The 27,363-nt window shown below is 43.2% G+C and overlaps 1 protein-coding gene across 7 annotated transcripts in view; it reads right to left on the reverse strand.

Annotated features, from left to right (window-relative positions):
• Nucleotides 1-27,363, reverse strand: part of GSDME (gasdermin E) — a 96,587-nt gene that overhangs the window by 9,440 nt on the left and 59,784 nt on the right. For 5 of the 7 annotated variants that reach the window (XM_082471960.1, XM_082471959.1, XM_082471958.1 and 2 more), the window contains 5 exons: nucleotides 22,736-22,900; nucleotides 20,642-20,769; nucleotides 19,734-19,929; nucleotides 8,464-8,537; nucleotides 3,613-4,991 (listed from right to left, as the gene is read on the reverse strand). In XM_082471960.1, the coding sequence (XP_082328086.1) occupies nucleotides 4,761-4,991; nucleotides 8,464-8,537; nucleotides 19,734-19,929; nucleotides 20,642-20,769; nucleotides 22,736-22,900 (794 nt within the window). In that variant the 3' untranslated portion in view covers nucleotides 3,613-4,760. Of the gene's footprint in view, nucleotides 1-3,612; nucleotides 4,992-8,463; nucleotides 8,538-19,733; nucleotides 19,930-20,641; nucleotides 20,770-22,735; nucleotides 22,901-27,363 lie in introns of those variants that run through there. The other 2 variants (XM_082471961.1, XM_082471963.1) reach the window with 2 other exon arrangements.

Genomic DNA, 27,363 nt, shown 5'->3' on the forward strand with positions numbered 1-27,363 from the left:
TTATTTCCATTACTCTAGGAGGTGGATCAAAATAGATCTTGCTGTGATTTATGTCAAAGAGTGTTCTTCCTATGTTTTCCTCTAAGAGTTTTACAGTGTCTGGTCTTACATTTAGGTCTCTAATCCATTTTGAGTTTCTTTTTGTGTATGGTGTTAGGGAGTGTTCTAATTTTATTCTTTTACATGTGGCTGTCCAGTTTTCCCAGCACCACTTATTGAAGAGACTGTCTTTTCTCCATTGTGTATATCCTTGCCTCCTTTGTCATAGATTAGTTGACCATAGGAGCATGGGTTTATTTCTGGGCTTTCTATCCTGTTCCATTGATCTGTATTTCTGTTGTTGTGCCAGTACCATATTGTCTTGATTACTGTAGCTTCGTAGTATAGTCTGAAGTCAGGGAGTCTGATTCCTCCAGCTCCGTTTTTTTCCCTCAAGACTGCTTTGGCTATTCGGGGTCTTTTGTGTCTCCATACAAATTTTAAGATTTTTTTGTTCTAGTTCTGTAAAAAATGCCACTGGTAATTTGATAGGGATTGCACTGAATCTGTAGATTGCTTTGGGTAGTATAGTCATTTTCACAATATTGATTCTTCCAATCCAAGAACATAGTATATCTCTCCATCTGTACACCACATCTTCTTAATGCAGTCATCTGTTGATGGGGACTCGGGTTGCTTCCATGTCTTTGCTATTGTGAGTAATGATGCTATGAACATTGGGGTGCATGTATCTTTTCAAATTAATGGTTTCTTTTTTTTCCAGATAGTGGGATTGCTGGATCACGTTAGTTCTATTTTTAGTTTTTGAGGAACCTCCATACGGTTTCCCATAGTGGCTGCAGTGATTTACATTCCCACCAGCAGTATACAAAGGTTCCCTTTTCTCCACATCCTCTCCAACATTTGTTATTGTAGGCTTTTTGATAACAGCCATTCTGACCAGTTTGAGGTGATACTTCATTGTGGGTTTGATTTGCATTTTTCTAATAATTAGCAGTGTTGAGCATCTTTTCATGTGCCTGTTGGCCATCCCTATGTCTTCTTTGGGAAAATACCTATTCAAGTCTTCTGTCCATTTTTTGATTGGATTTTTTTTCTATGATTGAGTTGTATGAGCTGTTTGTATAGTTTGGATATTAACCCCTTGTTGGCAGCCTCATCTGCAAATATTTTCTCCCATTCCATAGGCTGCCTTTTTGTTTTGTCGATGGTTTCATTTGCTGTGCAAAAGCTTTTAAGTTTAACTCGGTCCCATTTGCTTATGTTTGCTTTTATTTCTTTGGCCTTGGGGGACTGATCCAAGAAAATACTGTTACGCTTTATGTCAAAGAGTGTTTCACCTATATTCCAAAAAAAATAGGTTTTACGTAAAGTCATCCCTTGGTATGCATGGTTGGGCATCCGTGGATTGTATAGTACTGTAGTATCTATTGAAAAAAATCCCCATATAAGTGGACCTGTGCAGTTCAAACTCATGTTGTTCAAGGGTCCAACTGTGTGTGGTTCATTCTTCTGTCTTATACTACCTGTCAGTTTTCTATCACTGCAGTAACAAATTACCACAAGTTTAGCAAGCTTAAAATACAAACTTATTATCTCAGTTCTGTAGGTCTGAAGTCCAACACAAGTCTCACCAGGCTAAAGTGAAGTTGTCTCCCAGGCCCTGCCCTGGCTCTTACCTGCAGGTCTGGAGGAGAATCTGCGTCCAGGCTTTTGCATGTTGTTGGTGGACTCCAGTTCCATGCAGTTGTAGAACCAAAGTCCCCACTTCCTTGCTGGCTGTCTGACCGACTGCTCTCTTGTCCTTGAACTGGCCCCCTCTGTCTTGAGAGCCAGTGACAGCACTGAATTCTTCTCATGCCTCATCTTTCCTGCATTTTCTTTGGCCAAATCCCTTTCTCCCTGACCCTTCTGCCTTCTTTCTTTTAAGGCTCCACCCAGATAATCCAGAATAATCTGTCCATCTCAAGGTCCACAACCTAAAAACACCTGTAAAGTCTCCGTTTGCCAGGTTCTAGGGATTTATTAGGTCATGAACACATTTTAGGGGCCATTATCGGGCCACACCACACCAGCTAATCAATCATGTCAGCATTTCTTCCTGTATCCGTTTATGAAACAGAAGTGGTTGTGGAAATATCAGAGTTAAGGTGGTTGTTCTGTTCTAGGAAACACTACTGTATTTACTGTTTTCTACCTATTCTGGGATACTAGAACTTGTTTCCAAATCTAATTATTAAAAGAAGTATGGTTCTGGATCTCAAGCAGTAAATAAACATACATTTAAAATTAATAATATTTAATGATGAGGAAACTAGTTAGTTAGAAGAACCTTTTGAAGGCCCAATCTCACCCTCACTGGAGTCCAGCACTACTTACTACCTCACCCACCACATCCCAATGGGGGTCTGCTGTAGCAGCATAAGGCTATATCTTTTTTTTTTTTTCAACGTCTTTATTGGAGTATAATTAATTGCTTTACAATGTTGTGTTAGTTTCTGCTTTATAACAAAGTGAATCAGCTATACGTATACATATATCCCCGTATCCCCTCCCTCTTGCGTCTCCCTCCTACCCTCCCTATCCCACCTCTCTAGGTGGACACAAAGCACTGAGCTGATCTCCCTGTGGCACTGAGCTGATCTCCCTGTGCAATGCGGCTGCTTCTGGCTATATCTTTTTCAGTAGCTAATGTCTAAAACACAATCCAGCAGGATAACTGGCCAGTCTTAGGACAGTTGTGGAAACAGACAGATTGCCTTAGTTGCTGTTTGATGTAACCCAAACTTCCAGCACTTGCTTGGATGATGGCATCTTTTCTTTCTATCTTAAGCCTATCTTTAGTTTTCGATGTTTTGGGTTTTTTGTTGTTGTTATTTTTAAGACATACAAAATTCTAACAGGAATAGAAGGGTGAACCACTACCCCCAGTGCCTCTTGCCCCAACCTCTAAATCCTTTCCTGTTTCTAGTGAACTCTTAAATGAGGGTTCCCATGCATTGTGATACATGTGTATCTGTTTTTCACACAAGTAGATTCATATCACACATTCTGTCTGTAGTATGTTCTTTACACTTTACTTCAGAAAACCAGACAAGAGGCATGTATATAGTACCACCATCTTAACACAACTATCTTGACTTGACTTTTGCATGTTCCTTTCCAATTTGTGAATAAGGTGCTTATTTTCTACGTTGTTGCCACCACTCTGTGTCCTTTTTTTCTTATATATCATAAGTATTTGCATAATTTTGTCTCATTTTAATAGAGGTCATGAAAGGGTTATTTTTCTTCATTTCTTCCTTATTAAACATTCATTAAAATCTCAAGTGCAGAAAGGGAATAAGTAGGTGATGCTGAGGTAAAAAACAGGTACTGAGTAACACAGCATGTTTCTCTCTAACAACTGCTTGCCCTCCTGCTCCTAAAGTAAGACATTCTAGCAGTAGGTCTCAGCAACTTCTTGCTAAGGGAAAGCAGAAGTGGCTTCAGAGCCCCAGTGGATATTAGCAATGGCATCAGGAGCACTCACTCAAGAGACAGTCCTGGCTATTAATAGAAGGATATGAAAGCAGAATAAAGAAGAAGAAGAAAAATATACACAATTCAAAGTTTCCTTTGATACAAATGTAGTATTTTACAAATTAAACAGCCAGAATGCATGGGAAATCCACACATTGCTCTAGACATAGGATCAGTACATTCATCAAAGCACGGCAAAGTCAAAATGGATAGAGCTTGACCCTAAGGAACAGTGTCCTGCTGTTAGAGTCTTCTGCTAAACAATAACCTCTGTACTCTAGTGGCATTTACAGTTCATTTTTCAATCAATCAATGCATAGCATACAGCACATTCAAAATGGAGCCTTCTATGAAGAGAAATTCCTCCCCACAGCATTCACAAATTTTTGGATCAAAGCATCAGCCTCATCTATTTTTGTTTAACAGGAAGTGGGAACTAGATGGACCCATTTTTCTGCAGAGAAAAGGTCTGAATGTACTCTGACTTACAATTCTCAACCCTCCTCCAGCTCTTTATGTGCTGGGGTCTAACTCGGACACCGGGTTACCAGCACAAGAGGCCCTCCTGTGAAAAAAACACTGTACACAGAGTACCTGGTGGCTAAATTTGAGGCGATTCATATGCAAAAAGTCACCACTTATTAAACTGTACAGTAAATTCATCTCCTAGATCAACCTTTAACGTGGTGATCTAAGCCCCAAAGGCAGTATCTTAATGATGCTGAAAAATACCCAGGCTTGGCTGATAACACGTACAGGCAGACCTCAGAGATACTGTGGACTTGGTTGCAGACCACTGCAATAAAGCGAGTCACACAAATTTGTTGGTTTTCCAGTGCATATAAAACTTATGTTTATACTATCTTATAGTCTATTACGTGTACAATAGCATTATGTCTAAACAATGTATATACCTTAATTTAAAAATACTTTATTGCTAAAAAATGCTAACCATCATCTGAGCCGAGTTGTAATCTTTTTGCAGTAGTATCATCAAAGATCACAGATCACCATGACAAATATAATAATAATGAAAAAGTCTGAAATACTGGGAGAATTACCAAAATGTGACACAGAGACACAGTGAGCAAATGCTGTTGGAAAAATGGCACTGATAGACTTGCTCGACTCAGGGTTGTCACAGACCTTCAATTTGTCCAAAAAAAAAAAAAAAAGTGCACTATCTATCTACAAAGTGCAATAAAACAAGGTGTACCTGTAATCCACATAGGACACTGTTACTGTGCTCTGCCCAAAGCACAGAGTCCATTCAGGCTTATATAAAGAACCAGTGGGAAAACGTTAGGGTCCTTCCGGGTGGCAGCTTTCACGGAAGGTTGCAGTCTCTCCAGGTTAATGTCAGCTGAGGCAAACAGATGCTGCACGATCCCAAACCTTTCTGTATCTTTCAGTGGAGCCAAGACTGGGTCTTCAAGATCAGACACACCATCATCAGACAGAGCATGGAGCTGAAATGACACATGTAAACAAATCCACCAAAAAAGGTTATGGAAAATCCACATCATTGGATAATAATGTTAGCACTTCTAGCTAATTATGGGGGGAAAATTAAGTTGTTTACATTCCCCAAATAGAGCAGGGAAAACCCTTAAGCTGTAACACGATATATTTGGCCCAGGCCAGGACCTCCACTTCCCCTGGAGTCCTCTGACCAAATCCCTACTCTCTGAACTCTATCTTCTACTGGATCCACTAACTCCAGTAGATTAGAAAGGTCAGAATATAACTTTCTTATACACACAGTATGTAAGGTTTGGTTTTTTTTTATTTTAATTCACCTATTAGAATGTCTTACATGTTTGCATGAACTCCTCAAAGGTAGGTACCATGGTTTACTTAGTGATGCTTCTTGCCTTAAGAACCTTTGCCCTTCCTTCCACCTGTGACATCCTTCCTCCAGAGCTCCCCACAGAACTTTCCTTCTCATCTCTGAGCTGTTGGTTGAAATGCCACATCAGAAGGGCCTTTCCTAATCCTCTCTCCATCGAGCCACTCGCTACCCCCTTATCCCAGCCACTATTACATTATTTGTCTTCATATGCTTGCTGTTTCTGAAATTATCTTCCTGACATTCCCTGTTTACTCTGTTTATTAAAACCTAAGCTGCCCAGGAGAGCAGGGACCTGGTCCGCCATGCTTACCTTATACCCTGCCTAGAACACTGACCCTCAGTTGAACGTTAGTTCTTCAGAGAGGTCACATCAAACACTGCTCTAATTGCAACTGCTCAGAACATGTGAAACTTTGCTTTTAGGGTCTTGAACAGTGCCTCTGACACAGTTGTTTTTAATCTTTAGTAATTACAAATTCGCCAGTAGATTTGAATTTTAAACAGGCACTCAGAACCAGACCAGATTAATAATGTAGAGCATAAAATTTAAAGTAAAAAATGAAGCCTTATAAGGTATGCATGAATTTTAACTGAATCTGAAGGGAATCCAAAAGAATTCCAAACATGTTCTGAGCACTGATAATCTTTCTTACTAAAAGTAATAAGCAACTTGCCCCAGGGGCTGAAGGGCAGCACTCATTTGCATATAAAGGAACTTGTGTGTCTGTTATCAAAATCAGCCTTACACGTCTACACCTTGTAGATTCACGCAATGCAACTCACACAGTGTAACCACAGGTTTCCCGTTACCACGTGGCCTAGACTGTAAACTGTAGATGATGCTTTAGGGAGTGGATCTGGCCTGCTTCTTTAAGCATGAGCACCACATCCGGTGATTTAAGAATGAGCTCCACTGGGTGCAGCACAGAGGGCTGTGTCCTGGGTCTGGTGGAGAAGCACCCAGCAACATCCTGCCGCCTTCTCTGAACATCTGCCAACCCCAAGGGCCCAGAGGCACTTCTTGGTATAAGAGAGATTACAGTCACCCAAAGAGGGTGGGGTGTGAAATTAACATTCCCTCCAGATGATTCTAACTCACTTTCTTACCAGCTCTTTCACCAGTTTGCAAATGTGTTAGTGTATCTGACGCTATTCTTTCAAAAGCCCTTCAGCAAGCCTCTCAAAGTTACTCTGGCCATCAGACAAGACAAGACAGGCATGCAAGGAGATTTTTGTACCCTGCTCTAAATAAATACCTATAGGAAACATAAGATACCCAAATTCCTTCAGGAAGCAGGAGCCTTGCGGTCCTAACAAACGTTGTTATGAGCTCTAGGCGAGATTAAAGACCTTCCTGAGTGTCTTCACATAAAGAAACATTACTTCTTTATGTTGAGCAGCCCACAAAGGCAAACAGATGACGCTATGGGTGGGTAGTTTTGCACCAAGGTAGAATACCAGCTGTGCTGGGACTCCAAGTGCGTCCTAATGGCTACTCCCAGAACACCAACAGAGCAGAACTTGGAAGCAACCCAAAGATCAAATCCTAGAGCAGACCTGCAGGGAAGATGACAACTAAGTGTGAGCTGGTTGGGAGAGGGAGTTAGTTAGCTAATGCAGTCTCGGCAGTATTTTCTTTTTTTATATACTTCCTGAATGCAGTTGATGACTTTGTAAATACATGGTGAGGGCTGACTTGGGAAATGCTAAATACTTAGTTGCTGCAAAAGGGAGCTAAGCTAGAAAGCAGAGTTACTGTCATTGCAGACAATTAGATAATGATACGTATTGTTTCCATAACCAAACTGCGCCATCAGCCTTTACCCTCAGCTGGCCGCACCACCGTGGCATGCTGGCTCATTTTCAAGTAGTTCAGTTTTTGTGGTCAAAGTACAAGAACACAGCATTCCTCTGCACAGGTAGAATCTGCTTTCGGTTGTGAGTGACATCTAAACTGCCCCTCGGAATGAAGCCTTACTGCAGTCTCTGGAATGAAGCCCTCTGCAGTCTCTGGCCCTGCTCCCAAATCAGGAAGATGAAGATGGTAAATATATGGGGCCTTGTGGAAAGATCCACAGGGCTGTGAAGGGCAGGGACAAAGTCCCCTGGGACATGATGTCCTGGCTGAGCTACCGTCACCTCACCCGTTCATGTTTCCATTCCTCACTTCTCAGGTGACTCCCGAGTCCCATGTAAACTTCTTTGCTACACCAAGAAGTACCAAAGGCACTAACCACAGTGCTCAAAGTTCCCAGAGTAGATGCATAACAAACTGCAGGGTCCTATCTAGGCAGTCTACCCCGATACCTGCTTCCCAGATCTGGGAGCAGAGCTCTGAGCTTTGGTCCTTTGGGTCTACATAGCATGCTGGCCTCAGCCCTTAGTAACCAGGCCTCAAGATAACATAGCCGGGTATCCTCTGCTTGTCTGCCCTAGGCTGAGCAACACCTGCAGAAGCTACAACAGAGGAGCTGCCCCAGCCTATTGATGGTTCCTTCTATTGATGACCCAATTTGTAATTTAAAAAGGAAAAGCTTAACCTTGACTTTCAGGGCTAAGCTCACCATTACCTAACTCTTGCTCTTGCCATGGCATTTCCTGAGGGCATGAAGCTAATGATATTCCTAGGAGAAAATGAAATGTCTTCCTGAGACAAAGCAGTCCTCTTGAATACCTCCCTGTTGAATTTGATGCAGAGCTGAATCAAACTGGTCCAGCCACAGAACTGCAATTGCAAATAATGTGGTGTCAGGCCCCTTCCCTGCAACACTGCACCAAGCCTTGGCCAAAATTCTCTCCAAAAAATGCAAAAATCATGAGATTTGGAGTATAAATATAAGGTTTGAGTCCTAGCCCTGCTAGCAAGTTCTTCAAATAACTCCTTTCCCTCTGAGCCTTAGTCTTCCTATGGGGTGTCTGATGGGGGCAGGGTGTAAAAAAGAGAGAGATTAATAATACCTGTTTTAACCTATTTTGAAGGGCTGTTGTGGATGAGAAAGCCTAGCGAGTTTTATCAGCTGTTAGGTGTCCAACTCCTCATCATTTCCCTGTTCCTGCCCATCCCCAGGTCCTCTCTGGGAGGTTCTTACCAGGTGGCACAGTGTAGGAATAATCTGGAGCTTACAACAAGTGCCCAGCAGAACTGCTGCATTATCTGGCATTTCTGCAGGAGAAAAAAAAAAAAAAAAAAATCAGTCACCGTCAAAAAGCACCCATGGAAACAGAGCCAGCCCCTGAGCTGTACCTAATTTATATATCCTCTACCAGTCGGGCAGAGGATAAGCTCAGTAATTGTAGAATAAATGAATGAATGGGGCTAAACCGGCAGCAACGGCCTTTTAGAAAATAGATGTAGGGACCAGGTAACCAGCTCTGTGTTCACCAGAGGATATTTCTTACATGCAATTTGCCAATCAGAAAGAACGGTACAGACTCAGGGAAAAGTGAATCAGCATGGAAAAGCAGAAAGAACCTGGGGTTTGGTGACAGAAGAGCTATGTTTGAGCGCCACTAAATATTTGGGAGCGACCTTGGGTATACCTCTCACAGCACGTTTCCTCATTTGGGTACTATAGATTTTCTTTTTTTCTGCCTGTGTCAGAGAACTATGTAAACTATAAAGGGTTATACCTAGGTCACTAATCATTTGGGGGAGAAAGATGTAATGTGGTCTAGTCAAGGGGTGGCACAGCAGACCTCCTGAGCCCAGGACTGTGCAGGGCCCCCTGGCCCACGGCTAGCTCAACACAAGGGTACCAGTGGCAGAGAGCATTGGCACAGAGCTGTATAAGGCTGGGGGCTGTCCCAGAAGGGTCCTGCCAAGCCCCAGGAAAAGGAAATCCAGATCAGTGTTAGTCAAAACCAGTTTTAAATACCTCCCAAGGTAGAACAGATGCAGTTGTTAGAAGGACCCAATCCCTTGGGATACAACCTTTGCACTGAAAAGGCAAAAGAGAAAAGAATCGTCTGCTCCATCATCTGGCACAGGGAACACTCATGAACCCCTCCATCTCCTGCATTAATTAGCAGCCTTATTTATAAATGGCAGTGTGTTGCTGAGGCTGTGGCCCAACAGAGCACAATGAAACACGGCCTTCTCCCAAGAGCACAAGGCCGCTAGGGGGATGGGGCAGCCCCGAGGCCTGAGCCTGCCAGAGAACCCGCTAAATTGCATTTAAATGTGCTTTTGTCTCCAGAGAGTCCCCACAGTTTTCAACAGATCCTCAAGGAGGCCCTGCTCCCAAATCAGGAAGATGAAGATGGTAAATATATGGGGCCTTGTGGAAAGATCCACAGGGCTGTGAAGGGCAGGGACAAAGTCCCCTGGGACATGATGTCCTGGCTGAGCTACCGTCACAAGTCATCTCACCTGTTCATGTTTCCATTCCTCACTTCTAAGGGGACTCCCGAGTCCCACGTAATCATCATCATCATCCCTTATTCTTGGAAATACTTTACTTCCATGTTACTCAATGGTCATTCACTACCTTGAGCATGGTGCTAGGGACACAGCTCTACTTTACAGCACTTACCACCTAATTTCACTGCTTGACTCTAGTTCCCTTGAGGGTGGGGATGATGATTTTCTCCTACCTCAGCATCTAGCAGTGCCTAAAACACAGTAGAGGCTTCTTCAGCGTTTCTGGAATTGAAATGATTTCTTTTGATCTTTCATATTCTAACTATTTTACAAATGAAACCTGGGAAGTTCATGCTTAAGGTCACAAAATGGTAGGGGAAGTGTTCCAGGAGATAGGCTAGATGCTGAGACTGAAGTGCTTTAAACAAACAGGAGGAGGGAGGTTCAAGATGGCACCGTAGGAAGATCCGGAACTCACCTCCTTCCATGGACAAACTGAATCTACAGCAACATATGGAACAGTTTCCTCTGAAGAAACCCCAAACTACCTGAGCGACTCCCATACATCAGGTGAACAAGGAAAAAAAACCCCATGGCAGCAGGTAGGAGAGGCTGAGCCACAGTCTCCCTGTAAACCCCACACCCCTGGTGCAGTGACCCACAATCAGGAGGGAACTCAAAACCCAAGCTTCTCCCTGTGGTGAAGGATTTGAACCCTACCCTGACTTCTAAGACCACCCAGACAGACGAGCCCCCCAAAATCTGGCTTTGAAAACCAGTGGGGCTCACATCCACAAGACCCACGAGCCTATAGTGAACTGAGAAATCATTCTTAAAGGGCTTGTACGTGGACTTACCCACCCCCAGGACCCAGCACAGAAGCAGCTGTTTGAAAAGCCCCCATACTGTCTATGAAAGAGGCTTATTTGTTATCATAAAGCATCGGCCTGGGGGTAGGCATCTAATTTAACACACACCTAGGGACCTGCTGGTGTACTCTGGGGACCGAGGCCATCAGACACCATCTTTGCACCCTCCCTCTGCCACACTTCAAAGCACCAGTATTTCCCAGAGGAGAGCTATGACACACCTCTGGTGCCCTTGTTTTTGTGGCTGCCACCCAGGAAACACCCCTTGATCGTCTGGCTCTCGTGGCCAGCAGGGCTTGCATTCCTGGGTCCCTCGGGACTGTAACAATGACACAGTTCTTGGCCAGCTACCACCCCCAGGGCACTGTCAGACAGCAAACTGAAACACACCCCTAGTCCTTCTGTGAAAGAGGCCCACTTGCTTGGCCTGAGGGGCAAGTTTCTGGTTTGCCATACATCTAGGGGTCTGCTCTCAGAACAGAGGCCAATGGATGCTACCTTTGTGCTCTCCATCTGCCTCATTCCAGGTTGCTGCTATCTCCTGGAAAGGAGCTTATACAATCGTCTGGCTTGTGATTTCTGTGACTGCCACCCAGGTGACACTTCTAGGTCACCTGGCTCTACTGGCTAGCAGGATTTACACTTGTGGTCTGTATATACTTGTATACTTTAAAAGCTGCTGCCTGAAGGTCTGGCTCCTAATCAGCCTAAATCTAGATGCTGACTGAGATCCTCTTTGGGGCACTGACAGGTGTCGACAAACCCTCAACTATTGGGAGCCACTAAAAATAGGCTGCTTGGACAATCACAAAGGTTTGAGAGACAACAAAGAGCTAGGGTGAGGTTGAATAAGGTCCTCTCTTACATGAGACCACTCCCTCACGTGAGAGGAGACTATTTTACCTTCTGCATGGAAACAAACACACAGTGTCAAGGAAAATGAAGAAACAGAGAAATGTGTTCCAAATAGAGGAACAAGATAAAAGCTCAGAAAATTTCCTGAATGAAAAGCATATAAGTGATTTATGTGCCTGCTAAAGAGTTCAAAATATGATCATAAAAATGCTTAATAAGCTTGGTAGAAGAATGGATGAACACAGTGAGAACTTCAACAAAGAAAGAGAAAATACAGGAAAGTACCAAATAGAAGTCAAAGAGATGAAGAATACAACAAATGAACCAAAACAGACACTAGAGGGGTTCAACCACAGACTAGATGAAGCAGAAGAAACGACCATTGAACTCAAAGACAAGGCAATGGAACTCACCCAATCAGAGCAGCAAAAAGGAAAAAAAAGGTGGAAAAAAAGTGAACACAGCTTAAGAAACTATGCTACAACATCAAGCAGACCAACGTTTGCACTATAGGGATCCCAGAAGAAGAAGAGAGAAAGGGGCTGAAAACTTCCCTAACCTGGGGAAGGAAACAGACACTCAGACCCAGGAAACCCAGACTGGAGTTCCAAATAAGAGGAACCCAAAGAGACCCACACCACAACACATTAAAATGTCAAAAGTTAAAGACAGGAAGAGAATCTTAAAAGCAGCAAGAGAAAAACAACTTGTTACACACAGGGGAACGCCCCCCACCCCCCACATGGCTATCAGCAGATTAGATTTTTCAGCAGAAACTTTGCAGCCTAGAAGGGAGTTGTATAATATAGTGAAAGTACCAAACGAAAAAAACTTGCAACCAAGACTACCTGACAAAGTTGTCATTCAGAATTGAAGGGGAGAGAATTTTCCAGACAAGCAAAAGCTGAAGGAATTCATCACCACTAGACGAGCCTTACAAGAAATGTAAAAGGAACTTGTTTAAGCTGAAATGAAAGAGTACTAATTAGTAACAGGAAAACATATGAAAATATAAATCTCACTGGTAAAGGTAAATATATAGTAAAATTCAGAATAATATTGTAAGGGTAGATTAATCACTTACAAAACTAGTACGAGATTAAAAGACAAAAGTAGTAAAAAGAAATAACTATAACTACAATAATTTGTTAAGGGATATGCAAGATAAAAAGATATAATTTGTGACATCAAAACCATAAAATGGCAGGAGGGGGAGAGTAAAAAAAGTAGAGCCTTAGAATGCATTCAAACTTAAGTTGTTACCAACAGGTATTTATAACTGTCTATTTTAAGTTGGTATGTAATCCTCATGGTAACCACAAATTAAAAACCTATTAGCAGATACACAAAAGAGTAAAGAGAAAGCAATCTAAGCATTCCACTACAGAAAATCATCAAATCACAAAGGAGGAGAGCAAGAGAAGAAAGGAACAAAGAACTACCAAAGAGCCACAAAGTAATTAATAAAATGGCAATAAGTACATATCTATCAATAATAACTTTAAATGTAATTGGACTAAGTTCTCCAGTCAAAAGATAGAGTGGCTGAATGGATAAATTTTTTTTTAAAAAGACCATTATGCTGCCTACAGGAGACTCATTTCAGATGTAAGGACATACACAGACTGAAAATGAAGGGATGGAAACATATTCCATGCAAATAGAAACCAAAAGAAAGCTGGGGTTATACAGGCTCTCTTTATATCAGCAGTAAATAGACTTAAAATTAAGACTGTAATAAGAGACAAGGGCATTACATAATGATAAAGGGGTCAATCCAACAAGAGGATATAACTTTTAAATATTTATGCACCCAACATAGGAGCACCTAAATATATAAAGAAAATATAACAGACCTAAAAAGAGAAATAGACAGCAATACAATAACAGTAGGGGACTTTAATACTCCACTTTCATCAATGGATAGATCATCCAGAGAGAAAACCAATAAGAAATAGGGGCCTTAAATGACACATTAGATCAGATGGGTTTAACAGATACATGGAGCACATTCCATCCAAAAGGAAAAGAGTATGCATTCTTCTCAAGCACACATGGAACATTCTCCAGGATAGGTCATATTTTATAGGCCACAAAACAAGTCTTAATAAATTTAAGAAGACTGAAATCATATCAAGCATTTTTCCCAACCACAATGGTATAAAACTAGAAATCAATTACAAGGAGAAAACTGGAAAAGTCAAAATATGTGGAGATTAAACAATGTGCTACTGAACAATATGTCAAAGAAGAAATCAACAGAAAAATCAAAAATACCTTTAGACAAATGAAAATGGAAATGCAACATATCAAGATGTATGGGGTGTAGCAAAGCCAGTTCTAAGAGGAAAGCTCACAGCAATAAATGGCTACCTCAGGAAACAAGAAAAATCTCAAACAACCTAACTTTATACCTCAAAAAACAGAACAAATGAAACCCAGAGTTAGTAGAAGGAAGGAAATCATAAAGATCAGAGTGGAAATTAAATGAAATGCAGACTGATAAAAGAAAAAAAAATCAATGAAACTAATAGCTGGTTCTTTGAAAAGATAAAGAAAACTAACAAACCTTTAGCTAGACTTGCCAAGAAAAAAAAGAATGTAAAATAGACAGCTGGTGGGAAGCAGCTGCATCACATGGGAAGATCAGCTCAGTGCTTTGTGACCACCTAGAGGGGTGGGATGGGGGGGTGGGAGGGAGATGCAAGAGGGAGGGGATATGGGGATATATGTGTACGTATAGCTGATTCACTTTGTTATACAGCAGAAACTAACACAACATTGTAAAGCAATTATACTCCAATAAAGATGTTTAAAAAAAAATTTTTTTTAATCAGAAATGTAAGTGGAGATGTTACAACTGATACCCCAGAAATACAAGAGACTGTAAGAGGGTACTATGAATAATTATATACCAAAACATTGGACAACCTAGAAGAAATTAATAAATTCCTAGAAGCATACAATCCACCAGGACTGAATCAGGAAGAAATAGTAGTAATCAGTCTTTTCGGATTTTCTAAGTAGATTGAATCAGTAATCAAAAATCTCCCAACAAACAAAAGTCAAGTCAAGGACCAGGATGGCTTCACTGGTGAATTCTGCATACATTTAAAGAACTGAAACCAATCCTTCTCAAATTCTTCCAAAAAATAAGAGGAAGGAACACTTCCAAACTTATTTTATGAGGCCAGCATTACCCTGATACCAAAATCAGACAAGGACACCACAAGAAAAGAAAATTACAGACCAACATCCCTGATGAACGTAGATGCAAAAACCCTCAACAAAATATTAGCAAACCAAATTCAACAATACATTAAAATGATCATACATCATGATCAAATGGGATTTTAGTCCAGAGATGCAAGGACAGTTCAACATCTGCAAATCAATGTGATACACCATATTAACAAAAGGAAGGATAAAAATCATAGGATCGGGCTTCCCTGGTGGCACAATGGTTGAGAATCTGCCTGCCGATGCAGGGGACACGGGTTCGAGCCCTGGTCTGGGAAGATCCCACATGCCACGGAGCGACTAGGCCCGTGAGCCACAATTGCTGAGCCTGCGCGTCTGGAGCCTGTGCTCCGCAACAAGAGAGGCCGCAACAGTGAGAGGCCCGTGCACCGCGATGAAGAGTGGCCCCCACTTGCCGCAACTAGAGAAAGCCCTCACACAGAAACGAAGACCCAACACAGCCATAAATAAATAAATAAATAAAATTTTTTTAAAAAAATCATATGATCATCTCAATAGACACAGAAAAAGCACTTGACAAAACTCATCATCCATTTATGATAAAAACTCTCAACAAAGTGGGTAAAGAGGGAACATATCTCAACATAATAAAGGTCAGATATGACAAGTCCACAGCTAACATCATACTCAGTGGTGAAAAATTGAAAGCTTTTCCTCTAAGGTCAGAAACAAGACAAGGAAGCCCACTCACCACTTTTATTCAACATAGTATTGGAAGTCCTGGCCAGAGCAGTTAAGCAAGAAGAGGAAACAAAAGGCATCCAAATCGGAGAGGAAGACATAAAGCTGTCTCTGTTTGCACATGACATGATATTATATATAGAAAAAACCCTAAACAAAAAACTGTTAGCACGAATAAAGTCAGTAAAGTTGCAGTATCAAAATCAATATACAAAAATCTGTTGCATTTCTATACACTAATAACAAACTATCAGAAAAGGAAATTAAGAAAACAATCCGATTTACAACTGCATCAAAAAGAATAAAATACCTTGGAAGAAATTTAACCATGGAGGTAAAAGACCTGTACACTGAAAACTGTAAGACACTGATGAAAGAAACTGAAGAAGACACAAATAAATGGAAAGATATTTCGTGTTCATGAACTGGGAGAATACTGCTACAATGTTCATACTACCCAAGCTACAGAGTCAGTGCAACCCCTATCAGAATTCCAATGGCATTTTTCACAGAAATAGAACAAACAATTATAAAATTTGTTTAAAACTATAAAAGATGCTGAAGAGCCAAAGCAATCTTGAGAAAGAAGAACAAAGCTGGAGATATCACACGCCCTGATTTCAAATTATATTATAAAGCTACATTAATCGAAATAGTATTGTATTGGCATAGAAACAGACACATTGATCAGTGGAACAGAATAGAGAGCCCAGAAATAATCCCATGCATGTATGGTCAATTAATTTACAACAAAGGAGCCAAGAATATACAATGGAGAAAGAACAGTCTCTTCGATAAATGGTGCTGGGAAAACTGGACCACTATCTTACACCATACAGAAAAACTAACTCAAAATGAATCAAAGATTTAAACATAAGATCTGAAACCATAAAATTAGAAGAAAACATAGGCAGTAAGCTCCTTGACATCAGTCTTGGCAATGATTTTTTGGATTTCACACCAAAGGCAAAGGCAACAAAAGCAAAAATAAACAAGTGAGACTACATCAAACTAAAAATCTTCTGCACAGCAAAGGAAATCAACAAAATGAAAAGGCAGCCTATTGATGGGGAAATAAATATTTGCAAATCATATATCTGATAAGGGGTTAATATCCAAAACATATAAAAATCTCATACAACAACTCAATAGCAAAAAGAAATCCAATTTAAAAATGGGCAGAAGGGGCTTCCCTGGCAGCACAGTGGTTAAGAATCTGCCTGCCAGTGCAGGGGACACGGGTTCGAGCCCTGGTCCAGGAAGATCCCACATGCCACGGAGCAGCTAAGCCCATGCGCCACAACTACAGAGCCTGCGCTCTAGAGCCCGCGAGCCACAACTACTGAGCCCGTGTGCCACAACTACTGAAGCCCGCACACCCTAGAGCCTGTGCTCCACAACAAGAAAAACTACTGCAATGAGAAGCCCGCTCGCCACAGCTAGAGAAAGCCCGTGCGCAGCAATGAAGACCCAACACAGCCAAAAATAAATAAATTTTAAAAATTTAAAAAATGGGCAGAACATCTGAATAGACAATTTTCCAAAGAAGACATACAGATGGCCAATAGGTACATGAAAAGGTACTCAACATCACTCATCATCAGGGAAATTAAAATCAAAACCACACTGAGGTATGACCTCACATCTGTTAGAATGGCTATTATCAAAAAGACAGGAGGGCTTCCCTGGTGGCGCAGTGGTTAAGAATCTGCCTGCCAATGCAGGGGACACGGGTTCGAGCCCTGGTCTGGGAAGATCCCATATGCCGCGGAGCAACTAAGCCTGTGAGCCACAACTACTGAGCCTGCACGTCTGGAGCCTGTGCTCCGCAACGGGAGAGGCCGAGGCAGTGAGAGGCCCGCACACCGCGATGAAGAGTGGCCCCCGCTCGCCACAGCTGGAGAAAGCCGTTGCACAGAAACGAAGACCCAACACAGCCAAAAATAAATAAATAAATAAATAAAATTAAAAAAAAAAAAAAAGACAGGAAATAACAAGTGTTGGCAAGGATGTGGAAAAAGGGAACCCTTGTGCACTGTTGGTGAGAATTTTTTAAGGCTACTCAAAAAATTAAAAGTCTTACTACTATACAATCCAGCAATTCCACTCTTAGGTATTTATCCAAAGAAAACAAAAACACTGACTTGAAAAGACACACCCCCATGTTCACTGCAGCATTACTTACAAAAGCTAAGATATGGAAGCAACCTAAGTGTCCACCAATGGATGAACGGATAAAGAAGATGTGGTACACACACAGAGGAATATCATTAATCAGTAAAAAGAGAAATCTTGCCATTTGTGACACCATGGATGGACCTTGAGGGCATTATGCTAAGTGAGGTAAGTCAGACAGAGAAAGACAACGTATGATCTCACTTATATGCGGAGTCTTAATAAAAAAAGGCTCATAGAGCAGATTTGGGTGTGGAGGGGTGTAAAATGTATACGGGTGGGTAAAATGGGTGAAGACGGTTAAAAAGTACAAACTTCCAGCTATAAAGTAAGTCATGGGTATGTAGTGTGCAGGATGGTGACTAGAGTTAATAATACTGTATTGTATATTTGAGAGTTGCTAAGAGTAAATCTTATAAAGTTTATTTTTCTTGTGATGAAAACTTTTAACTATGTATGGTGATGCATACATAGTTAATGAGACATATATACAAATATCAAATCATTTTGTTGTACACCTGAAATTAATGTATAATGTATATATATATGTCAATTATATCTCAATTTTTTTTAAAAAAAAGTAAGTGCTATAGAAAAAACTAGTGTTATTATTTAGAAAGCTGGAAACAGGCCTCAAAAAGGGGCCATTTTCTGTTCTAGCACCTTTCCCAGATTCTGAGAAGAGAAGACTGTTGTAGGAGGAAAAGGTCAACTCAGAAGGGCCAAGAATAAACAAGAGCATTAGTGAAAGAGCTTACACCAATCCGACCTCCACAGTGACTGACACGTAAATGAGATCTCAGTTCAGAGAGATGCAGAAGAGCACCGCTGGTTTAGAAATAGGCTGCAGATATTTTCAGCTGCACTTAAAGATTTCACTATCCCTGAGCTTCCAGCTCTGACACAGCAGGCAAGTCTCATGTTGTGTCAACCCCAAGCGGCTGCCTGTGTGCAAGGCTGCAGAGAATTTGAGGCTGTGTCCAGGCTCGGGAAAAAGGGGACTGTGGTGCATTCACAATGTTGGCCATGTGTTACATATTTGACATCATTGGTCCAGCCTATTGATATTAAAATATTTCGATAAGTAATAGGGTATGTGAAGAAAGGGCTTCTTGCAAGCTAGAGAACTCTGGCCTGTAGATTAGCTCCTGATAGAATGCCTGTAATTAAACTCTCTGATATACCAATTAACACTGGAAAAAGGTCTCTAGGGGAGTTCCACAGGGCTCTGTCTTATGTCCTATCCCAGTCAAAATGTTTACCCATGACTTGGAATAAGGCATAGAGCGTACATTCATTGGCATATGGAGCTGGGAGAGGCATTTGCTCTGATTAATTATTTAAAAACTGGAGATTCCTGGGCCTTTGTTCCCATGTGGTGCTGGGGAGGAACTCTGAATGTATCAGGAGCTCAGCGCCCTGACTGACGTCACCTTGAAGGGAAGTTGTGGGGACTAAGAGTGGGCTGCCTTGCCAGGTCTTGCCTTTCTGAGAAGGAAGTGAAAGCCCAGCTTCCTCATACAGGATGACCACCTTCTGGCACCACAGACCCTCTGGCAAGGTGCGTTCTGGATGGGAGTTGGCAAAGAAGTGTCAGGGCGGGGTCCACTGCTCAATGATAATTGGATGGCCAGGATGCGTGTGGAAGTTGTGGAGCCGCTGGGCCCAGCAACCTAGTGCATTGGGATGCTCTCTGCAGCCTCCCTGCCCTAATGGCCACAATGCTGCACTTGGGGTAGAGCCATAAGTTTGCAAAGAGGAACAAGAGGCTCAGAAGGAACGAAACACTGGGGGGGAGAGCAGTAGCCAAATGAAAGCCACTGCCACTCAGCACTGCCAGGCAGCAAGTGTGAATCGCTGGCTGTGTCTGGGGAAACTGGTTTCCTGTGTTGGTGAGGGAGTGTGCCCACAGACAGCCCTCCCTGGGGGCGGAAAGGGAAGTCCTCTCTCCAAGGGAGTGGACGAGGCTGGCAGCAGACAGGCCTCCTTCATACTCAAGTCCGTGACTTCACGGCAATCCTGTCAACTTCCTCAGTCTTCCACTGCCTATCATCCCTGCACTGCTTGAAAGGGAGGGAACCTTATGTACCAAATCGTCCACAAAGTAAGCAAAGTAATTTCAAGGCAACAGCATTTCTTCCCCTTTTTTTTTCCATACCTGCTAGCGCACTGACCAAGAAGTAGGCCGTAGAAAGGAGTTTCTGGTTGTGGACCACATCCTCCGGGCCTGGACACTCGCCCTGCACACTGTATCCCACTAGCCGCAGGAAGGCCACGAGGTCCCGCTGCTGTGAAGGCTTCAGCTTCCCCAGCACCGCCAATGAGGGTGACAGGCTGCTGACTATGTCCTCACACTGTGGGGAGAGATGGGGGGCGGGGAAGAGAAAAGAGACAGATCTAGTGAAGCCACGGGCCAAGCTGGGCACAACACAGGCCTCTGCCCCATGACACACAACCCTTGTAGTGAGATGGAGAGTGGTCCCCCAAATATAGGTCCACCTGGAGCTTCAGAATGAGACCTTATTTGGCTTCCTTGCAGATGTAATTTAGGTAGGGATCTCGAGATCATCCTAGATTGGGGTGGGCCCTGAATCTAATGGTGGGTGTCCTTTAAGAGACAGGAAAGGAGATGGCCATGTGAAGACAGAGTAGAGATTTGAGCAATGTGGCCACAAGCCAAGGAATGCCAGGAGCCACCAGAAGCTGGAGGAGGCAAAAAAGGATTCTCTCCTAGAGCCTGTGGGGAAGCATGGGCCTAATGACACCTTGACTTTAGACTTGTGGCCTCCAGAATTGTAAGAGAGTAAATTGGAGTTTGTGGTCATTTGTCACAGCGGCCCGAGGAAACTAATACACCCTTCTATTCATCACATCGACTACCTTTCTGCAGTTAGAAAACTAAGGACCTGAGAGTAAGAAAAAAAAGAAGCTTTAGGGTTAAAAGGAGGTGGGGAAATTTTAAACACCATTTTATCCCAGCTCAAAGCCTTATACCAAGAGATCTAGCCCGTCCATATCTCCAGAAAACCATGCGGAGACACTACCTTGAGATGTCTCCGGTCTTACCACTTGCTCCAGAACCAAGAGTAATTCTTCATCAAACAGGACCGCCTGGAGGACGTCGTTCAGAGCTCTCTGTTGCTGCTCTGGCAGCTCCACAAAGGGATGGAAATTCCTCTCCAAGAACAGAGTGGCTGTGAAAGCAGCAGAACATACCCAGTCTCGTGACTTATCTCAGAACGAGGACCAGTAACTCTTGCTTTTTATAGCTAATTGTCCTCTGTTCTTTCATAAACACTTCCAGCTGCACAGTCAGTCTTGGAACTCAGAAATAAAGGACGCGTTAAATACCACCCTGCATGTTTTTCACTAACCAAACTACTGAAGGAAGAAAGAAGGAGGGAAGGGAAGAGAGGGAGGGGAGACAGAAAGAGACAAAAAAACAGACAGAAAAGAGGGAAGCCAAGTTTCGTTTCAGACTGTATTTTCCTGCTGACTCACTAAACATTAAGTCTAATCAATTATTTTCTGGAAAAGTCATTTAGAATGATTAAATTATCAAGGCTGAATACTAAACATCAGGACTTTTACAGAGCTTCAGAGTCATCATGCAAATTCCAAAATACATTCTTTTTCATATCTTTCTAATACACTACAGATTTTGTATCCTTTAATGTTAAATGCATGCTTTTCAAGGGGCTGGCACAATTTTCATTGGGCAAACACAGATATTCCACTTTCTCCATTCTTCTTCACCCGTCCTGGAGAATGGGTTAGAATCCCAGCTGGATTACTAACGTCCTCTTCAGGATGCTTGAGCCTCTCCCCTTAAAATCTTCCGTTTTCATTTTAAGATAGTCAAAAGTTTCTAGTAATTTAAGCCCAGTGGGAATTTAAAAACAAGATTTGATAAACCGAAGCTTTCATATACAGGGATGCAGACCAATACATAAATGCACCCTCCGCTGATGTCAGATTCCAGACAACAGTTACACTCAAAAACTGCTCTATAAGCACAATTAGTTCCTCGCCAGCCTCAGCCTGGAGAGAAGGGCTGTCCTGGCTGGTCTAGGGTCCAAGGGCACAGAGGCAGGCGCCCACCCTACTCCTGCCTAAACTACCCAGCCTCCCCAACCCATGCCAGGCTGACTAGAATGACCAACTTACAGGGTGGACCGGTGGGTAAGGAAATGATAAGAAAGCTCAGCCTGTCTCGTCACTTCCCTGTAGTGCAGTTCAAGGCTGTAGCACCACTGCTGATGTGATTCTAACCCGTGACATTGACGTCGCTTAAGTGGCAGCTGAAAATCACACCCAATTACCGTGAGGGTGCCTGCAGCCCTGCACTAGATGGGAAAGCCTTAAGATTGGGCCTTCACTGCCAATTCTGTCAACACTGATATTTTTGCTACAAAAGCATCTATCTTCTGGTTTGGGACTCTGAAGCCCCACTGATGAGTCTCTCCTCTTACCCTCCAAGCCAGAGATATTCTGAGCTGCTCCTAGCTCTTTTTTACTAAGCTCTTAATTATTCGTTTCTCTTTTTCCTTGCCCATCTCCTCTTCTACTATATACTGCACTCCTACTAATTCCTGCCCTACCCCCTACAAAAAACTTTTTAAAAAAACACAAAATGCTGTGGGGAGCGAAAGGAATTGCTGCAGGCAAGTCACAGGTACTCCCCTCCTCCTCGCTGGATGCCTTGGCATCACATGGCTTCATGCCATGTGGATAAGGGCCTCCAAGAGAGCATTTTGCGACGCCAACAAAGCGTTGCCTGTCTTGGCAATGAAGCCTGGAATAAATGAAACAAATGCAAAACTTGGGTTCTCTCTCCTTGCTGCTGACTAGCTCTTCTTGGTAGTCAGCAAGACTCCTGTGGTTCAAATGAAAGAAAATGTTAGGCCCCTAACTCTTCCCCTCCTCAGCCTCCTACCCCTTCCTTAAAACAGGCCATCCAAGACCTGAGGTTTCCTAAGATCTGACCAAGCTGAGTCCTGATGAGTGAACTAGAACTGATTCAGGCACCGTCCTGTCTGTTCTCAAATGTTCTCCATGAAGTCACTAAGGAGTCACCGCTTCTGAAGGGCGCATCACCTCCTGGGGTACAGCACTCAACTACCCAGCAGCTCACCCCATGCCCCAGCCTGCTGGCAATACCTTGTTTTAAAACACTCAGTGGCCCATCCGAGGCAGGCAGCCCTTGCCCAGCATCTGGCATGTCCCAGAACGCAAACTCTTGTAAGGGCAGGAGGTCCAGCAAGGCAGAGTCACTTCTCCTCTCCTGCTCGAAGCCCCCGTGCTTCCCTTGCAGGAGGCAGAATTCTGTAACGGGGGGGAAAAGGACAAGCTGGGCATTAGGGTCAGCCTTATTGGCACATCCCAGACCTGGCTTCACCTAAATCAAGCAGGGCAGGGGGGGACATGTCCACCCTCTTCCTTATACACCCGCTTCCTACACATTATGCTATTTGACCAAAACTCAGGCACTTCCTACAAATACAGGAGAAATGGTTGTTCTTAACATAAGGTTCTTTGAACAGGCAGGAAGCAACCTTTCAAACATCAGAAGTATTTCCTTAGCCTGACTGGAACAAACCAACTCCAACAAACAACCCACCATATTTAACTGAGAAAATTGGAATTTGATTGATAAATCTGGTTTGACTGAACTGATACAGAATTATTGACAATATATTTAGGTGCACAAGTGGTTACATGGCTCTTGGAGAGTCCGTTATTCTTCATTAATAAACTATTTTCTGCAATTATATGAACAAACCTTACAAACATGTTGAGAGGAAAATCCATAAAGAATATATTCTATATGAATCTGTATGAAGAGACTAGTCTTTTTTTTAAAGCCTTATCTTTTAGAGATATTTCAATATTTATAGACAAAATAATATAATGCCTACAATTTGCTTCAAAACAATTGAGTAGGGGTGGAGAGAGGCGGGAAAGTTATAGATGAAACATGAATTGCCCTAGTTATTGAAGCTGAATGGTAGGTACATGGGGTTCATTATATTACTATCTGTACTTCCGAACACGTGTGTAATTTTCCATAATAAAAAGTTTTTAAAAATTATAAAAAGAAATGCCCCTTAAATACTTCCATATTTGAGGGCCCAACTAAGGTAACTAAGTTGTAGGTAAAAATGCAACAGTGTGTCCTTGCTAAGTAAAAACTGTGTGAACTCAAGAATGAGGGTTCTCCTCCTGACCCACCTCCTACAGTAATGAAAATAAAAAAAAAAAACAAAAACAAATGGCACCTAATTAAACTCAAAAGCTTTTGCACAGCAAAGGAAACCATAAACAAAAGGAAAAGACAACGCCAGGATGGGAGAACATATTTGCAAACGAAGCGACCAACAAGGGATTAATCTCCAAAATACACAAACAGCTCATACAACTCAACAACAAAACAAACAATCCGATCAAAAAAATAGGCAGAAGAATTAAATAGACATTTCTCCAAAGAAGACAGACAGATGGCCAAAAAACACATGAAAAGATGCTCAATATTGCTAATTATTAGAGAAATGCAAATCAAAACTACAATGAGGCATCACCTCACACTGGTCAGAATGGCCATCATCAAAAAATCTACAAACAATAAATGCTGGAGAGGGTATGGAGAAAAGGGAACCCTCTTGCACAGTTGGTGGGAATGTAAATTGGTGCAGCCACTATGGAGAACAGTATGGAGGTTCCTTAGAAAACTAAAAATAGAACTACCATATGATCCAGCAATCCCACTTCTGGGCATACACCCAGAGAAAACCATAAATCAAAAGGATACATGCACTCCAATGTTCACTGCAGCACTATTTACAATAGCCAAGATGTGGAAGCAACCTAAATGCTCATCAACAGAGGAATGGATAAAGAAGATGTGGTACATATATACAATGCAATATAACTCAGCCATAAAAAATAATGAAACAATACCATTTGCAGCAACATGGATGGACCTAGAGATTGTCATACTGAGTGAAGTAAGTCAGAGAAGAACAAATATTGTATGATATTGCTTATATGTGGAATCTAGAAAGATGGTACAAATGAACTTATTTACAAAACTGAAACAGAGTTACAGATGTAGAAAACAATCTTATGGTTAACGGGGGAATGGGGGAGGGATAAATTGGGAGATAGGCATTGACATATACACACTACTATATATAAAATAGACAGCTAATAAGGACCTACTGTATATAGCACAGGGAACTCTACTCAGTACTCTGTAATGACCTGTATGGGAAAAGAATCTAAAAGAGTAGATATATGTATAACTGAATCACTTTGCTGTACACCAGAAACTAACACAACATTGTAAATCAACCATACTTCAATAAAAATTTTTTAAAAAGAAGGAGGGTTCACTTTATGCTTCTATTTAATAATTTGTGTACAGGCTATGGAATGAGAATGTGGCTGAGCCTAGTACTTGCATGACATGTGAAAGGCATGGGTATTAGCACGTATTTTCACCTGCTGTGGACACGAATGACATCCATAAAGACAGGACGGCTGTCTAAAGACAAAGAAAACAAGCTTTCATTTACTCACCCGACGACCCACCCCCACTCCTAGTCATCCAGAAGGCCCCTGGCTTGCTCCACCCTATGCACCAGGCACAGAGGTGGATAAGCGTGCACTGACCCCCAGGGAAGGCTCCCCAAGGACAAGGACCATGACCATTAACACAGCCTCACATCCTGCCAAGAGCCCTGTGGGGTCCCCAACCATATTTTGGGAGCCCAAGACCCCAGCACCACTCTTCCTCTACACAGATGCACAGCCTCCCTGAAGGCACTGCCAACTCCTTCACTCTTTGCAGCATCAGGCACTGCAAGGAGCCAGAGATTCAGAAGGACCACAACCTAGGCCTTGACAATAAGTATGATACGAGTGGAAGAGGTGGACAGGTCACTGACTCCAGAGTGGCAGGTGTGGAGAAAGCAGCAGAAAAGGATTCTTGGACGAAGCAGCGTCTAAGTAGCCCCCTAAAGCCTGGTAGGAACTCGCTGGGCCAAGAGGCGGGAAGCACACTCCAGAGGCTCCCGATAAGCGAGAGTGGAGGGTTCCCAGACGGTGGGTTAAGCCCGGCTGGATCACTACGTTGGGAGGCGCTGGTGATGAGAAGCAAGGCTGGACACGACGTGCCTGGCAGGGCAGACTTCATCTCGGGACAAAGGGAGCCTCGGAAGGGTGTCTGAGCAGGTGAGTGAAGTGACCAAATATGTATTGTTAAATAATCACATCAGCTACACTGCTAGGATGGGAACCATTCAAAGCAGAGGAGCCAATTAAGAGTCTGTGATGGGAACGAGGTCGGCGGGTGCTGGTGTCGGCCGCTGGACCTGCAGAGAAGTGCACAGACCCGGGAGGGTGGGAAGCACAGGTTCACGTCCACAGGTGCCCAATCAGAAGTTCGTGCTGAAAGGACACTGGTAAATGCCTCATTCTACAAAGCAAAGGCTAAAATTCAAGACAATAACATGATGTTTCTGATTGGCCATAAGGGGGGGGGGGTCTGTTGGCAAAGGGAGGGATCGTGGCTGGGAGAACCCCTCGCCAAGGACGGGCTCACAGATGCCTCCCCCAAGGGACACGGAGGGAGTGGCCTCCTCTCGAAGCTTCAGAAGACAGACAGGATCCTCGTCAACTGTACTCCCACCCAGAAGGTGGGAGGAGAGATCGAGCAGCCTCTTAAGGGCCCTTCCAGCCCCTGCAGGGCTGTTTATGAAGCCGGATCAGAACATTCTGCAGGAAGAGCAACCGAAAACAGAGATGGGAAAAAGCAGCAGAACTGGCTTAAGAATCAGGCAGCGTGTCACACGAACGAGGGCCTGACCACCAAGCTGCACAGGCAGGGCAGGCTGCAGCAGGAGAGGGCAAAGGAGAGGGCTTCCTAGGCCAGGGTGTGGGAAGTGAGCCAGGGCAACCCTGAGAACTCCCCAGGGCACCTGTGCTCAGCAGCACAAAGAGGAGTTTATTTTCAAGACAGCAGAAGCAAGCCAAGATAAAAGGCTTGAAATTGAAATGCAAACAGGAGAGCCTCGCCAGGCAAGCTTTGTCTTTCCAACCCCATCTGAGAAAAGAGATGCCCCCTGTGGGAGCAACAGGTGCCCCAACAGAGCTGCATGCAGGGCAGAGCACCTCCACCTCCTCGGAGAAACAGGGAGGGGCTCCCGGGGGCCCCAAAGCCTGGAATGGCAGCCCCAGCCTGGCCCCCAGCCACCCAAGGGTCCTCAGAGCACTCATGGGCATCCTCGGTGCAGGCCAAGCTTCCAAAGAGCCTGACAAAAGCAACACCTCCACCACCAATCCATCTGGACAGGAGAACCAAGGCCTCAGCAGCCTGGGCTGGAGTCACACCAGCCCACGTGGTCACACAGCTTATCACACGCTGATGACAAAAGCTGGAGGGACAACTTAATCATCTAATAGGCAGTTTGTTCAGTGGATGGATAGTCTTTCAAAGAGAAAGAATCATCATGCCCAGGATGACACAAATTTGGAACCTTGGACCTAAAGGATGCTGGTCACGATTCTTGGTATTCCCGGTATCCCATGCGTCCCTGGCCCCATCGCCAGACCAACTTCCTACAACTGGCACCTTCAGTTTTTGTCACCTCCCTGAAACACAGCCTGCTCTACATGCAAAACGAAAGAGGGAGGGTCGGTGATTCCCCTTCACGTCCCTTGCGCACCCGCGGGCTTGTCCACTGTCCCACAGGACAGTCAGCATTCCGAGCGCCCACGGTTGTAGCTGA

This window comes from Balaenoptera physalus, assembly GCF_965194825.1.
Source record: "Balaenoptera physalus genome assembly, chromosome: 8".
Lineage (NCBI taxonomy): Eukaryota > Metazoa > Chordata > Mammalia > Artiodactyla > Balaenopteridae > Balaenoptera > Balaenoptera physalus.